Raw genomic sequence first — 12,834 nt, forward strand, 5'->3', positions numbered from 1 at the left:
ATAAAAGACGCCTGAACACCCCATCTCCCAGCTTTTGCTCGTGCTTTGTCTTGCCGTTGCCTTTTGCTTATTGTATTTCTGATTTACTGTTACGCCCTGTTTTTGGCTTTTGATTTTCGGGCTTTTGGTTTTCGATTCGGTTTTGCTTACTCAGTTTGTATTTGTTTACCCGTGTTTTGACTGTCTGGTTATCAACTATTCTTAGGATTACGGATTGGATTTGGTTGCCGGTGTAAATACTGTATATATATATTTGTGTGTGTGTGTATGGGTGTAAGGGTTGTAGGGAGTGACTGCCATTTGTTTTCTGTGTGTACAGCATTTTTCATCTGTTTTGTGGTTAGTGAGGGTTAGGATAGCGTTTGTCTTTTGTTTTATTTTTTCTTTCGGGTTAGGAAAGTTACGGTCGGTACGCGGGTATCAGGTTCACTTGGTTTTGTTTATTGTTTTGGCTGGTGTCACTCCTGAAGCTCATCTTTTCCCCAAATACACATATTTTTCTGTTACCATCATCAACGCCTTGGGTGTAAATTATTCCCCAACCTCCTCATCCTCTACCTCCCGACTCCCCGTTCCCGATTTCCCGAACCTTACCGGTGTTTATACCCCGTCCCTAGACCAGGACGTAACAACAGTATCTCCAGTTTACAGTGTGGAATATCCAGTACTACTGACCTCAATATCTCCAGTTTACAGTGGGAATCCCCCAGTCCAGCAGAGAGCAGCTTCACTCCTGAATCCTGCAGATCATTGTCACTCACGTCCAGCTCTCTCAGGGGTGAGGAGTTTGATCTGAGAGCTAAAGCCAGCGCCTCACAGCATTCCTCTGTGAGTTCACAGCTGCCCACCCTTAGGAAAATTAAATACTCATTAAACCACATTGGTGCACTGTATATTAAATGCAACTGAGAAGAACACAGGTCATAACAGAACAGATTTTTTTAAAACTCTGAATTTACTAAGAAACATTCTAACAATCATCCTGGTTTTCACTGGTGCCCAATATATTTTTACATGTTAAAGTCAGGATGTTTAATTGCAATGTTACCGTCATTTAAAAAAAAAATCCTATTAACTAACAAACAAATTTTTTTTGCATGTATTAGGAATGAATGGCTGTTTCCTGTTTCACTGCTTTCTTGTTTCTAACCTGGACTGAGTGCTGATAAGTTTGTGGGATATAAGGAAGTAGGACAAGAAAAAATAAGCTGTTTGTGTTTGATTATTATGTCACTGCTGAAATGCATTCTGGGTTTTCTTGATGCCCAGTTTCTTTTTTGTAAAACGGATATTCTATACTCACTTCAGCTTCTCCAGTTTACAGCTGGGATCCCCCAGTACAGCAGAGAGCAGCTTCACTCCTGAGTCTCCTGGGTGATTGTAGCTCAGATCCAGCTCTCTCAGGTGTGATGGGTTTGACCTGAGAGCTGAAGCCAGGGAAGAACAGCCTTCTTCTGTGACTCTACAGCCTAACAGCCTGCAGAGAGACAGAAAAAGGTTCTCAAATAAATAAGATTACTTCACCATTACAAGCATTTAAATAAATGTGACTACTTTCATATTTAAAATACAACTCCTTTCAATAATTACAATTTACAGTGTGGAATACCAAGTAATACTGACCTCAGTAGCTCCAGTTTACAATGTGGAAAACCCAGTAATACTGACCTCAGCATCCCCAGTTTACAGTGCGAATATCCCAGTCCAGCAGAGAGCAGCTCCACTCCTGAATCCTGCAGATCATTGTCACTCAGGTCCAGCTCTCTCAGGGGTGAGGAGTTTGATCTGAGAGCGGAAGCCAGTGCCTCACAGCATTCCTCTGTGAGATTACAGCTGCCCACCCTTAGGAAAATTAAACACTCATTAAACCACACTGGTGCACTGTATATTAAATGCAACTGAGAAGAACACAGGTCATAACAGAACAGATTTTTTTAAAACTCTGAATTTACTAAGAAACATTCTAACAATCATCCTGGTTTTCACTGGTGCCCAATATATTTTTACATATAAAAGTCAGGATGTTTAATTGCAATTTTACCGTCATTTAAAAAAAAAAAAATCCTATTAACTAACAAACAAACTTTTTTTGCATGTATTAAGAATGAATGGCTGTTTCCTGTTTCACTGCTTTCTTGTTTCTAACCTGGACTGAGTGCTGATAAGTTTGTGGGATATAAGGAAGTAGGACAAGAAAAATAAGCTGTTTGTGTTTGATTATTATGTCACTGCTGAAATGCATTCTGGGATTTCTTGATGCCCAGTTTAGTTTTTGTAAAATGGATATTCTGAACTCACTTCAGCTTCTCCAGTTTACAGCTGGGATCGACCAGTCCAGCAGAGAGCAGTATCACTCCTGAATCGAACAGCATATTGTTACTCAGGTCCAGCTCTCTCAGGGGTGAGGAGTTTGATCTGAGAGCTGAAGCCAGCACCTCACAGGATTCCTCTGAGAGATCATAGGTGCCCAACCTTAGGAAAATTAAACACTCATAAAACTTTTTACACTGGTACACCGTATAGAAAATGCAAATGAGGAGAATAGAGCTGATGATGGAAGAGATTTTTTTAAAACACTGAATTCACTAAGAAACATTCTAAGTCATCCTGGTTTTCACTGGTGCCCAATATATTTTTACATGTTAAAGTCAGGATGTTTAATTTCAATGTTACCGTCAGTTTCTTTTTAAAATCCTATTAAACTAACCAACACTAATCATTTGCATGTATTAAGAATGAATGGCTGTTTCCTGTTTCACTACTTGTTTGTTTCTAACCTGGACTGAGTGCTGATACGTTTGTGGGATATAAGGAAGTAGGACAAGAAAAAATAAGCTGTTTGATTATTATGTCACTGCTGAAATGCATTCTGGGATTTCTTGATGCCCAGTTTAGTTTTTGTAAAATGGATATTCTGTACTCACTTCAGCTTCTCCAATTTACAGCTGGGATCCTCCAGTCCAGCAAAGAGCAGCTTCAGTCCTGAATTACCTAGGTAATTGTCACTCAGGTCCAGCTCTCTCAGGGGTGAGGAGTTTGATCTGAGAGCTGAAGCCAGTGCCTCACAGCATCCATCTGTGAGCTTACAGCTGTTCAGCCTGGAAAAGTAATCACATTAAGACAGACATACACAATCTACACCCCAGTAACAGTACTGATATATAATATCAACATAAACAATTTCAACATAATTAACAGCACAGCTCATCTTTCAAAATGAATTACAGTGTACAGACTGTACTGTGCAACCTGGGAATTATAGTCATATGATCACTGAATGGTAGTCAGTGTATTTTAGGCCAAAACTTTATACTTTACAATCAAACCATAGTTTCAGCAAAGTAATACATGTCACACTGTCTAATATAGTTTTGTAACTGTATCAGTTTTGTTCTACAGAGTCGGTATGACAACTGTGTGCACTTGAAGTGAAACTTCTTAGGAGGCATGTTACTCTCTGATACTCCGACTTCCTCATGCTCCATGTGAACATTAGTCTTCACTGATGCGGTACATTGTGCTCTATATACTGAACCACAGACCACTACCATGCGGTATTTGCTAAAGTGTGGATAAGCTGCACTTCAAGAGAGCTTACCTCTCCTCCTATTGGAGAGTTTTTACATTTGGCTCAAGTTATCCAGCTAACTGGGAAATTCTGCTTTGTGCCACATCCCCCAAGTCTCTTTGGTTGTGCCTTATCCACTCGGAAATGTTCTTTTTGCCCTCTGAGTTGTATGTTGTAAATCGTTTTTTCTTTGATGCTGGTGGCTCGTCCAGTATTGTTTTATCGTCCTCCTCGCCCGTCACTCCCCCATTCCACAAAACCGACAACGTAAATAGATTCTTTTTTTTACAACTAATGTTACCTATATATAGCAGTTTGAGTCACGGTGAGGTCGTGGATATGGATGCGTGCGGGAGACCGACAGCCCACGCAGTTGCTAGGCAATAAGGTAAGCCTTTGTATTTCTGCTACCAGTCAAATAACAGTATAGACATGGCCAATCTTTGCTGTGTTTTACACATTTTTAACTGTTTTTGACCAGGAAGAAAAAAGAATAGCGGTAGAAGGAAACCAAGTGAGGTTTTATTTGAAACTACGACATTATAAATTTATAAATTATAAATAAATTTTCACAAAAAAACAGGGACAGTTTGTATCCCGGGAAAGAAAATTTATTTTGCTCAAAAAAAAAAAAAAAAAAAAGTATAAATCCCAGGGAAACCGGGAGAGGTGGCAGCCCTATTCACACACCACCAATAAACCTTCCAGATCAGGGGGGCTCAGTTACTCTCCCACAGGGCCAAATTCCATCAGTGACTCAAAGCCAAAAGGGGAGAGGGGTGGGGGGGTCAACTGCCGACCGGGGGAGTCTAAGAGGGGGTCTGGATTAAACTGTGTTTCTGTCTGGATTCAGGCTACGGTCCGCCGATTGTGTATTCCAGGATAGACAGCACCCCCCCCCCCCCCCATTTCTGTAGCAGATTAGGATGCCGCGCCCACAATCGGCAGGCAGACTGGATGGGAACAGAAATGTCACTTTTTGTTTTGTACTACATTACTACCCTCAGTCATTATAAAATCTGTTTTCCAGATTATCACCAAAATCAAAAAAGCCTGGTTATTAATCCATGAGGAGGAATATTTATACATTTCAAACAATGTACATGTAAACCTGCCAGACAGGATGTGTTTTCCCATCCCCACGTCACTTACAGAGCTGTCCTACATGTCTTGACCACAGGCAGCAGCCTCCAATGCTCTCTATCTGATCTGAAGAATTTCTTCAGATCAAACACATCCAGCTCCTCATCTGACATCAGCATCACAAAGGCCAGAGCTGAGTACTGTGCAGGTGAGAGGTCTTCTGCTGAAAGACGTCCTGAATTCAGATATCCTTGTATTTCCTCTACTAGAGAATTGTCACCCAGTTCATTCAGACAGTGGAACAGGTTGATGGTCCTTTCTGGAGATAAATTATAATGTATTTTCTCCTTGATATACTGGACCCCAATGTTATGTGAGCTGGTTTGTGTCTGTCCCAGTAGCCTTTGTAACAGTGTCTTACTGGAGTCTGTTGAGAGGCCCAGGAGGAAGCGGAGGTAGAGGTCCAAGTGTCCATTCTTGCTCTTTAATGTCTCATCCACCGCAGTCTTCAGCAGGTCAGCTGATGAGTTTGACAGAAACACATATAAAGCAGCGAGATACTCCTGGATGCTCAGATGCACAAAGCAGTACACCTTCTCCTGATACAGCCCATATTCCTCCTTAAAGACTTCTGTGCACACTCCAGAGTGAACTGAAGCTTCCCTGACATCAATGCCAATCTCTGTCAGATCTTGCTCATAAAATATGAGATTGCCTTTCTCAAGGTTGTCAAAAGCCAGTTTACCGAGTTTTAAAAGGAATTCCTTGCTGTTTTCCTTAAGCTTGGTTTCATAGTTTTTACAATACTTGTCATGTTTTAAACTTGTCTGAAAGATCAGGAAGTGTGTGTACATGTCAGTCAGAGTCCTTGGAATTTCTCCGCTGTCAGTCTCACTTAAGAGCTTCTCAAGAACAGAGGCTGAAATCCAGCAGAACACAGGTATGTGGCACATGATGAAGAGGCTCGTTGATGATTTCATAAGTGTGATAATCCTGCTGGCCAGGCTCTGATCACTAAATCTCCTCCTGAAATACTCCTCCTTCTGGGCATCACTGAACCCTCGTATCTCTGTCACCCGGTGGACACACTCAGGAGGTATCTGATTGGCTGCTGCTGGCCGGGAGGTTATCCAGAGGAGAGCGGATGGAAGCAGATTCCCCTTAATGAGGTTAGTCAACAGCACATTCAATGATGTTTTCTTTGTTACATCAAACCAGCTTTCATTGTTCTGAAAATCTAGAGGAAGGCGACACTCATCCAGACCATCAAAGATGAACAAGACTTTGTACCTAGACAGTTCAGTGGATTCAAGTGATTTCAGTTCTGGGACAAAGCGGTGAAGCAGTTCAATCAGACTGTGTTCATCCTTAATCAAATTCAGGTCCCGGAAAGGAAGAGCAAATATGAAGTGAACATCCTGGTTTGCTTTTCCTTCTGCCCAGTCTAGAATAAATTTCTGCACAGAGACTGTTTTCCCGATACCTGCCACCCCTTTAGTGAGTACAGTTCTGATAGGTGTCTCACGCCCACATAAGGGTTTAAATATATCATTGCACTTGACTGTCGTATCTTCTGTTAGCCTTTTCTTGGATGCTGTTTCAATCTGTCTTACTTCATGTTCATCATTGACTCCTCCAGTTCCACCTTCAGTTATGTAGAGTTCTGTGTAAATCTCATTGAGAAGTGTTGGCTGTCCTTCCTTAGCTTTCCCTTCAAACACACACTCAAATTTCTTCTTCAGGTTACATTTGATTATGGGCTGACATCGTGGCAGAACATCTCCTGAAAAGCAATGAGAGGTAAATCCACAAACGTTAATCAAACACACATTTTTTACTCATACAAGCAAAACTAAATCAAATTAAATTAAATGATAAACTGATATGTAATACACATTTTTTCATATACTATTTTTCTGTGGCCAAACACACACAGAATGAGATACAGCTCTTACTCTTCTCCAGCATGTCAGGGAGATCATTTTGCTCCATGGTGCTCAGGTTGTTCAGTGTGATCTTCAGAGCTCCCTCTCTACCACAGGCCTTCTGCATCTGACCATCACTGTCCAGGTCATCGTCCTCCTCCACCTGAGACTCAGAGCATTCTGGGTAATTCTGATCTAGGTACCTTCTGAATCTCCTCAGCTCATCCTTCAGAAACATTTACAATTTCATTATTATTACTGCCAACATCATATCTTTTTATGATTTCACTTGTTAATTTGCAGATATCTTCCCTTTGATGGGACAAACTACTAATTGTACACCAGAAGATGTTTGCCAATTTAGATAAAATTTAAGAAAATAAACTTCAGCAGTAAATGCAAACCTTGCTGATGGATAAGTCTTCTCTATGTGGGTATGAATGACATCTTTTCACTTGGTCTCTGTGAAGGAAACACAAATATCCATCCATTAATCCATCCATCCTCCTACAACTTACCCAGCTTTGGGGGGCAGGGTGGGGGGTCTATTTCAGACAGCACAAGGCCTAAGATACAGGTTCACCCTGCAGGGGATTCCAGTCCATCACAGGGCACATACACACACAGAGGCTATCAAATGTCATGCGGAATTTAGAAAGTAGCATAAACACGTGTTTGTGGGCTGCAGGTAGAAACCCATGTGATAGAGGGAGAGCGAGCAAACTGCAGACAGACAGGGGACTCAGCCCCCAGCACTGCGGATGTGCAGTGACAGCACTGTGGATATGCAGTGACAGCACTGCCCTCTGTACTGCTGATAAAACAGTCATTTTATGGAGAGACAGAGGTCCTGCAGCACCACTGACTGCCACTGCTGCTGCCTTATGGGAATTATAACCTATAGTTATTTAAAAGACATAAGAACTGTCCACATGTGGAGCTTATTTCATTACGGCGGCTTCCTGACATCAGCGTCCTCATAACAGCAGAGAGAAGCAGCCACATCTCACAGTCACTCAGAGAGACAGCAGGCAGCCGTCAGCACAGGCAGGTTTGCATGTAGCTCCCAGTCACTCACTAACATTCACGGTTACTTCTTGTACAGTGAGTGACATGATTTCAGGCTGATTTCAACTGCATTAGCACAGCTACCTTTACACCCACAATCCCCAGCATCCACAGTGGTCTTTTATAAGAAGCTGAATATTTCTCAGATTCTAAATGCATTTTGAGAATGAGGTATACAGTAGTCTTATTTTTATGGGTAGCTATAACAGATATACAGAATATATATTTTCTGATTTAGCTGTTTAGTAGGTACAGTTCCACAGTTAGTACAGGATTTAAAGTCCCACTGAAGTCTCCTCACATGTTAACTGACCCATCATGTTTTACCATCCAGCACCACTGGTGTTGCCCATTGACTGTGTGGTTTGGGCACAAACACCCAAATCTTAACCAGTCTCTATATGTCCGTGTCGACTTTAGGTTTCAGTGCACAGGGGACATTCCTGGCATTCAGGAAGCGTGGTGTGGTGCCAGGCTTCACCTGCAGCTTGACCTTGTTCCCCTTCCTGCTTCCCACTCCATCCCTGAACACGCTGCATGTCGCCTCAGCACTGCTGACGGCCTCGTCTCACCCACTGACACTTTGTTCACTTTAATCCAATACAGAGGAATGATCCCCAATCATGGTCTGCCCATCAATGCTAGTTAATCCCCTTAAACCACATAAATCGGAAGTCTGGCCCTTTTCAGTTCCACCAGGATCTCTGCTTTTCCAACCATGAGGACAGTCTCACCAGTACAGGTCTTCAACATGAGCCTTGTGTCTGTTAGCACAATGCGGCTCAGCTTTTCCCCTGAAAAATGTTTCTCTGCCATTAATGACACCATGACACGTGTCAATCTCCACCGTGATTGGCTGTACCTCCTCCAGTGCTGAGACACCACAGGTTGCCTCCTTTTACTCCCAACACGTTGACCTGTAGCTCCCCTCTGAGTCGGTATCACTGTAGCTGCTCTGGTCCTGCTTTGCATCCTGCAGTGTCTTATCTGATCGCTGCTTGTCTATGTTCCGTTTCCCCGTCTTTTCCGTGTCCCTGTACATTTCCTTCGGTTTCTCCCTCTCTGCCTTACACACCCACCCAATGTCCCCTTTCTGGCCGCCGCTGCCCCCTGTGAGCTCCTTAGCCCCGCCCTCTGCTGGGGGGTGACCCCGCTTCCCACAGCGGTAACATTCTTTGCCGCCATCTCTCTGCCGGTCAGAGGCGGCTGTTACTGTCGGCTCCCTGGGTGCCGCACTGAGCTGCCGCGTCCTTCACTGCCAGCTCCATGGATCCCGCCATTTCTGCGGTTTTTCAGAGCGATTAGCAAACAGCAGCGCTGTGCTGTACTACTTGTGAATTAACTTGCTGGCCTGCTAGTGGCATTCTGGGTAATATCAACAGGCATTATGCTCAGGCAGCGGCACCTGGTGGGTCGTCATGTATGGAAGCCGTCATTAGCGATAAATCAGGCTAGTTGCGTTTGTTTCTCAGTTAATTTCTATCAGCTAAAATCGTTCTTATAGCCATTGAGCCTGTGGAAAAGGGAGAACTGACTGGTGAACGTGACATTGCATATTAGATGCATGGTTCTGATATTTGTTTCTATTTTTTTGAGCGTATGTCTAAAAAACAGTTTCTCGTACTATTTCTACTATAAGACAAAGCGCAAAATCCACACATTATGATAATTAATTTAATCCCCGGCTCCCCTATTGTCACACCGGTGGTTGCGCGTCATCAGAGACACGCCCCCTTAGCTACTTAAACCTCGCACCATCATTCCGTGCGAGGTATTGTTTGTAATGCAATTTCCGAGCGACTTCTACCTTTGTCTTTGTTTCAGCTCCGATCCGCCCGGCTTTCCCTGCTCCCCCTTCCTGCGCCTCCTGAACCTTCCTGTGCCTCCTGAACCTTCCTGCTCCCGTCCGACCCAGCCCTGATCTTCCCTCCTGTCACCTCCCCGTGGGTCCTGTCAGTGTCTTCGGACAGACCTCTCGGCTTTCGGACTCCCCTGCACTCGGCTTGACTATGGTTTTGGTTTTCCCTCTGGCTTTGATTACTCGGATCGGATGGATATTGGCTGTGACCCTGTTTATTCTTTGGACTCTGCTTCGGATCTCCCCAGTAAAACCTGTTGGACCTGGAGTGTTCTGTCGTCACACCTATCAGCCACCACCACTGATTCTGTGGGAAACACTGGTATAAATTAAGGGTGCAACGGTTCTGAAACCGAGACATTGAGACCAAAACCACGATACAAACGTTCATGATCACGTATCGCAGTTCCAGAAGACAGAATCACAACTCCCCCCACCACATTACACATTTCCTTGGCTGTAATGATACACATATTCATCGGCTGCTCGTTCCAAGTCACTGCTCGTGCGGCTAACTCGCAGTGCAGTTGTCTTGTATGTTTTGTTGTTTTTGTGCCTTGTCCTTGTTTTTTCTGCAGACGTGTGTTGCTGCAGAAGTTCGTCTACGTTTTGTTTATTTTTTTCTAGTGTTTCACTACTTTTCTCCGCACTTTAACTTGGTGTGGACGTTTCGTCGGCTTCGCCATTGTTTGTTTACACTGCTGGCTCGCTGTTACTAAGGACTGATTACTCCACGTTGCCCCAGAGTTTACATCAAAATCAGCATGGATACCCTCGGACGCTTCTGGGTGTTTTCCCTATGGCTCTCTGTGGAGTTTATCTCGGCTAACATCAGCGACCTGGATCTTCCCAACGTGCAGTGAGTCACATACACCAGGAACTTTTTGCTGAAACTCGGACTGCACCCACAAAACACGTTACCATAGACGCAATACCCCAGGAATTACTTCGGGACCACCAGACACAGAAGGAAAAGAACGTGAGGAGGAGATGGAATAAAAAGGGTGGAATCAGAGCCAGGCTTAAGAGGTATATTGTAAACATCACTTGCTTCCCTCCGTCATTTTGGCTAATGTGCGCTCTTTGCGCAACAAAACAGATGAGCTGCAAGTCAATGGACAATCTGGAACTCATCTCCCCTGACTCTCCCAAAGTCATCCTGGGAGACTTCAACCACTGCTCCCCTGACAAGTGCCTTAAAGGATATCAGCAGTATGTCACCTGCACCACCTGTCAGGGGAAGACACTGGGTAAGTGCTATGGATCGGTTCCTGGTGCGTACATCATCCTGCTAGCACCAGCCTACAGCCCGGCCATAAATAGGACAGAGAAGGTTGCCAAAAACATCCAGCAGTGGACCAGCAACATCACTGCAAGGATGTTTTGAAACCACAGAATGGGACAACCTACTTTCCACCTCCAGTACCATCAACGAGCAGGTGGACACAGTGTGCTCATACATCACCTTCTGTGTGGACAGTATCATCCCCACCAAGGTTACCATCTTCCAAACAATAAGCCCTGGATTACTAAAGAACTAAAAGAAATCCTAAACAAAAAGAAGAGGACATTCTTCACCGGCACTGAGTCTGAGGAGAAGGAGGTAAACAGGGAGGTAAAGCGCGCCATAAAGAATGACAAGCTGAGCTACAAAAACAAGGGGGAGGAGAAATTCACACAAGGAAGCCCCCGCTCAGCTTGGCAGGGGATCAAGCACATGGCCGCTGTGAACACGATTCAAATTTTGAATTTGAATCGAGTACACTTGCTGTTTTTGCATTTTTGTATTTTCATATTATAAATGACATGAATTAGTTACAATGTATAGGTGAGAGAAAATGTGTTTTACTTTGTTATATTTCACAAGAAAGTATTTCTAATTTGTAACAACACAATACTTGATGTCTTTGTGCCCGTCTCTGTCTGGAGCAGATCTCTCAGTAATCCAGAAGTTTTACCCCCATCACACTCAGCAAACCTGCCACGACCGCCTCCTCTTTAATGCCATTAGCTTGGACAATAAATCTGAACCGTTCACAATAAGCAGCGCAGCTCTCCACTGTTTCACCAAACTGCCCGATTGCTCTGGTCAAACTCCACTATTTGTGGTTTAATATCATGGGGACATAAGTGATTTTGTAAATTTGGAAGGCCTTCTGGTAAAACAATATAGGCTGAAAATCTACAGGCAGACTATTAAACTCAAAATCAAAAGTTAAAATATGATTCATTCGTTATAAGGTTGTTTCCTCATAGCTTGTATATGCTTCTGTGCCTCTTGACTGAGAGTCTGAGTGTTTTAAACAGTGTTTGTTCAAATGCACATTTACCTTTGACCTGTAGGAAAAGGTCCCTCTCTGAAGGCGAGTGGGGGGTTCATTGACCAGTCACTCTTCATGGAAACACAGCTGGGTGCAGGTGAGCCTGCTCTCTCTGTCAGGACCCTGTGGACAGCGACAGGAAACAAAATCCTTATAATATAAATATAATTCATATAATATGGACAGAATCACATTAAATCTTCAGTTGTTCAGCCTTCTGCTCTACCTTATGGCGGGCTAAGAGTGCCAAAATTAAATAAATAAATACACCAATAATTAATTAATTAAATGTGCCATGAATTGTTTAAAATGGGAAATATAAAGATAAATTATTACTTAAATGTCTCATGAATTATTTAAAATGGGAAATAAAAATATCGTTAATTAAATGTGCCATGAATTATTATCTACCATTAGAAATAAAATCATTATTAATTAATGACATGTGTCATTTACAATTATTTCACTATTTATTTAATTTTCACCACATCATGAATTAATTTTATCTGTCACTGCGGGTCGTCAAACGAGAGTAACATCTGATTGGTTACCCTGTACAGCAAGTCAAAACAAAGAGATCCCAGATAATGGATCGGTACGGGACCCGTCAACATACTCCGAGACAATAGATGGCAGTATTTGTTTTCACATTGCTACCTATAATAATCAAGAAGAAGAAGAATTTCGCAACGGCCTTAATTGAGCGATATAGGTAGGGGTGTCACTACCGAAAATGTTACATCTACCGAAAATGTAACTTCCGCTACTACGCATGCGCACACTTGCGACTTCTGGAAGAAGGCGTGCTATTTTTATGGCATCGCGTCACATTTCGTCGTCTGTTGATTTTTTATGATAATGTCGACAGCGAGAGGAAAGAGAATTAACCGGATAATGATGGAGTCCTTCGACTTTAAAAGATTTTATTTCGCATAGGCCTTTAATACCTAATGTGCTTCAGAAGGAGCAACGTAAAATACAAGGTATGGCCATCAATTTTAGTCAAAGGTG

General features: G+C 43.0%; 1 protein-coding gene across 3 annotated transcripts in view; it reads right to left on the bottom strand.

Annotated features, from left to right (window-relative positions):
- LOC111842958 (NACHT, LRR and PYD domains-containing protein 6-like) overlaps positions 1-12,834 on the bottom strand; it is a 108,205-nt gene that overhangs the window by 84,461 nt on the left and 10,910 nt on the right. For all 3 annotated transcript variants that reach the window (XM_072704153.1, XM_072704154.1, XM_072704152.1), the window contains exons 3-11: positions 11,833-11,946; positions 6,981-7,038; positions 6,607-6,802; positions 4,721-6,434; positions 2,925-3,098; positions 2,299-2,472; positions 1,669-1,842; positions 1,304-1,477; positions 676-849 (exon numbers count right to left, since the gene is read on the bottom strand). In XM_072704153.1, the coding sequence (XP_072560254.1) occupies positions 676-849; positions 1,304-1,477; positions 1,669-1,842; positions 2,299-2,472; positions 2,925-3,098; positions 4,721-6,434; positions 6,607-6,802; positions 6,981-7,038; positions 11,833-11,946 (2,952 nt within the window). The remainder of the gene's footprint in view (positions 1-675; positions 850-1,303; positions 1,478-1,668; positions 1,843-2,298; positions 2,473-2,924; positions 3,099-4,720; positions 6,435-6,606; positions 6,803-6,980; positions 7,039-11,832; positions 11,947-12,834) is intronic.

Source organism: Paramormyrops kingsleyae, chromosome 21 (genome assembly GCF_048594095.1).
Source record: "Paramormyrops kingsleyae isolate MSU_618 chromosome 21, PKINGS_0.4, whole genome shotgun sequence".
In the NCBI taxonomy this organism is placed as follows: domain Eukaryota; kingdom Metazoa; phylum Chordata; class Actinopteri; order Osteoglossiformes; family Mormyridae; genus Paramormyrops; species Paramormyrops kingsleyae.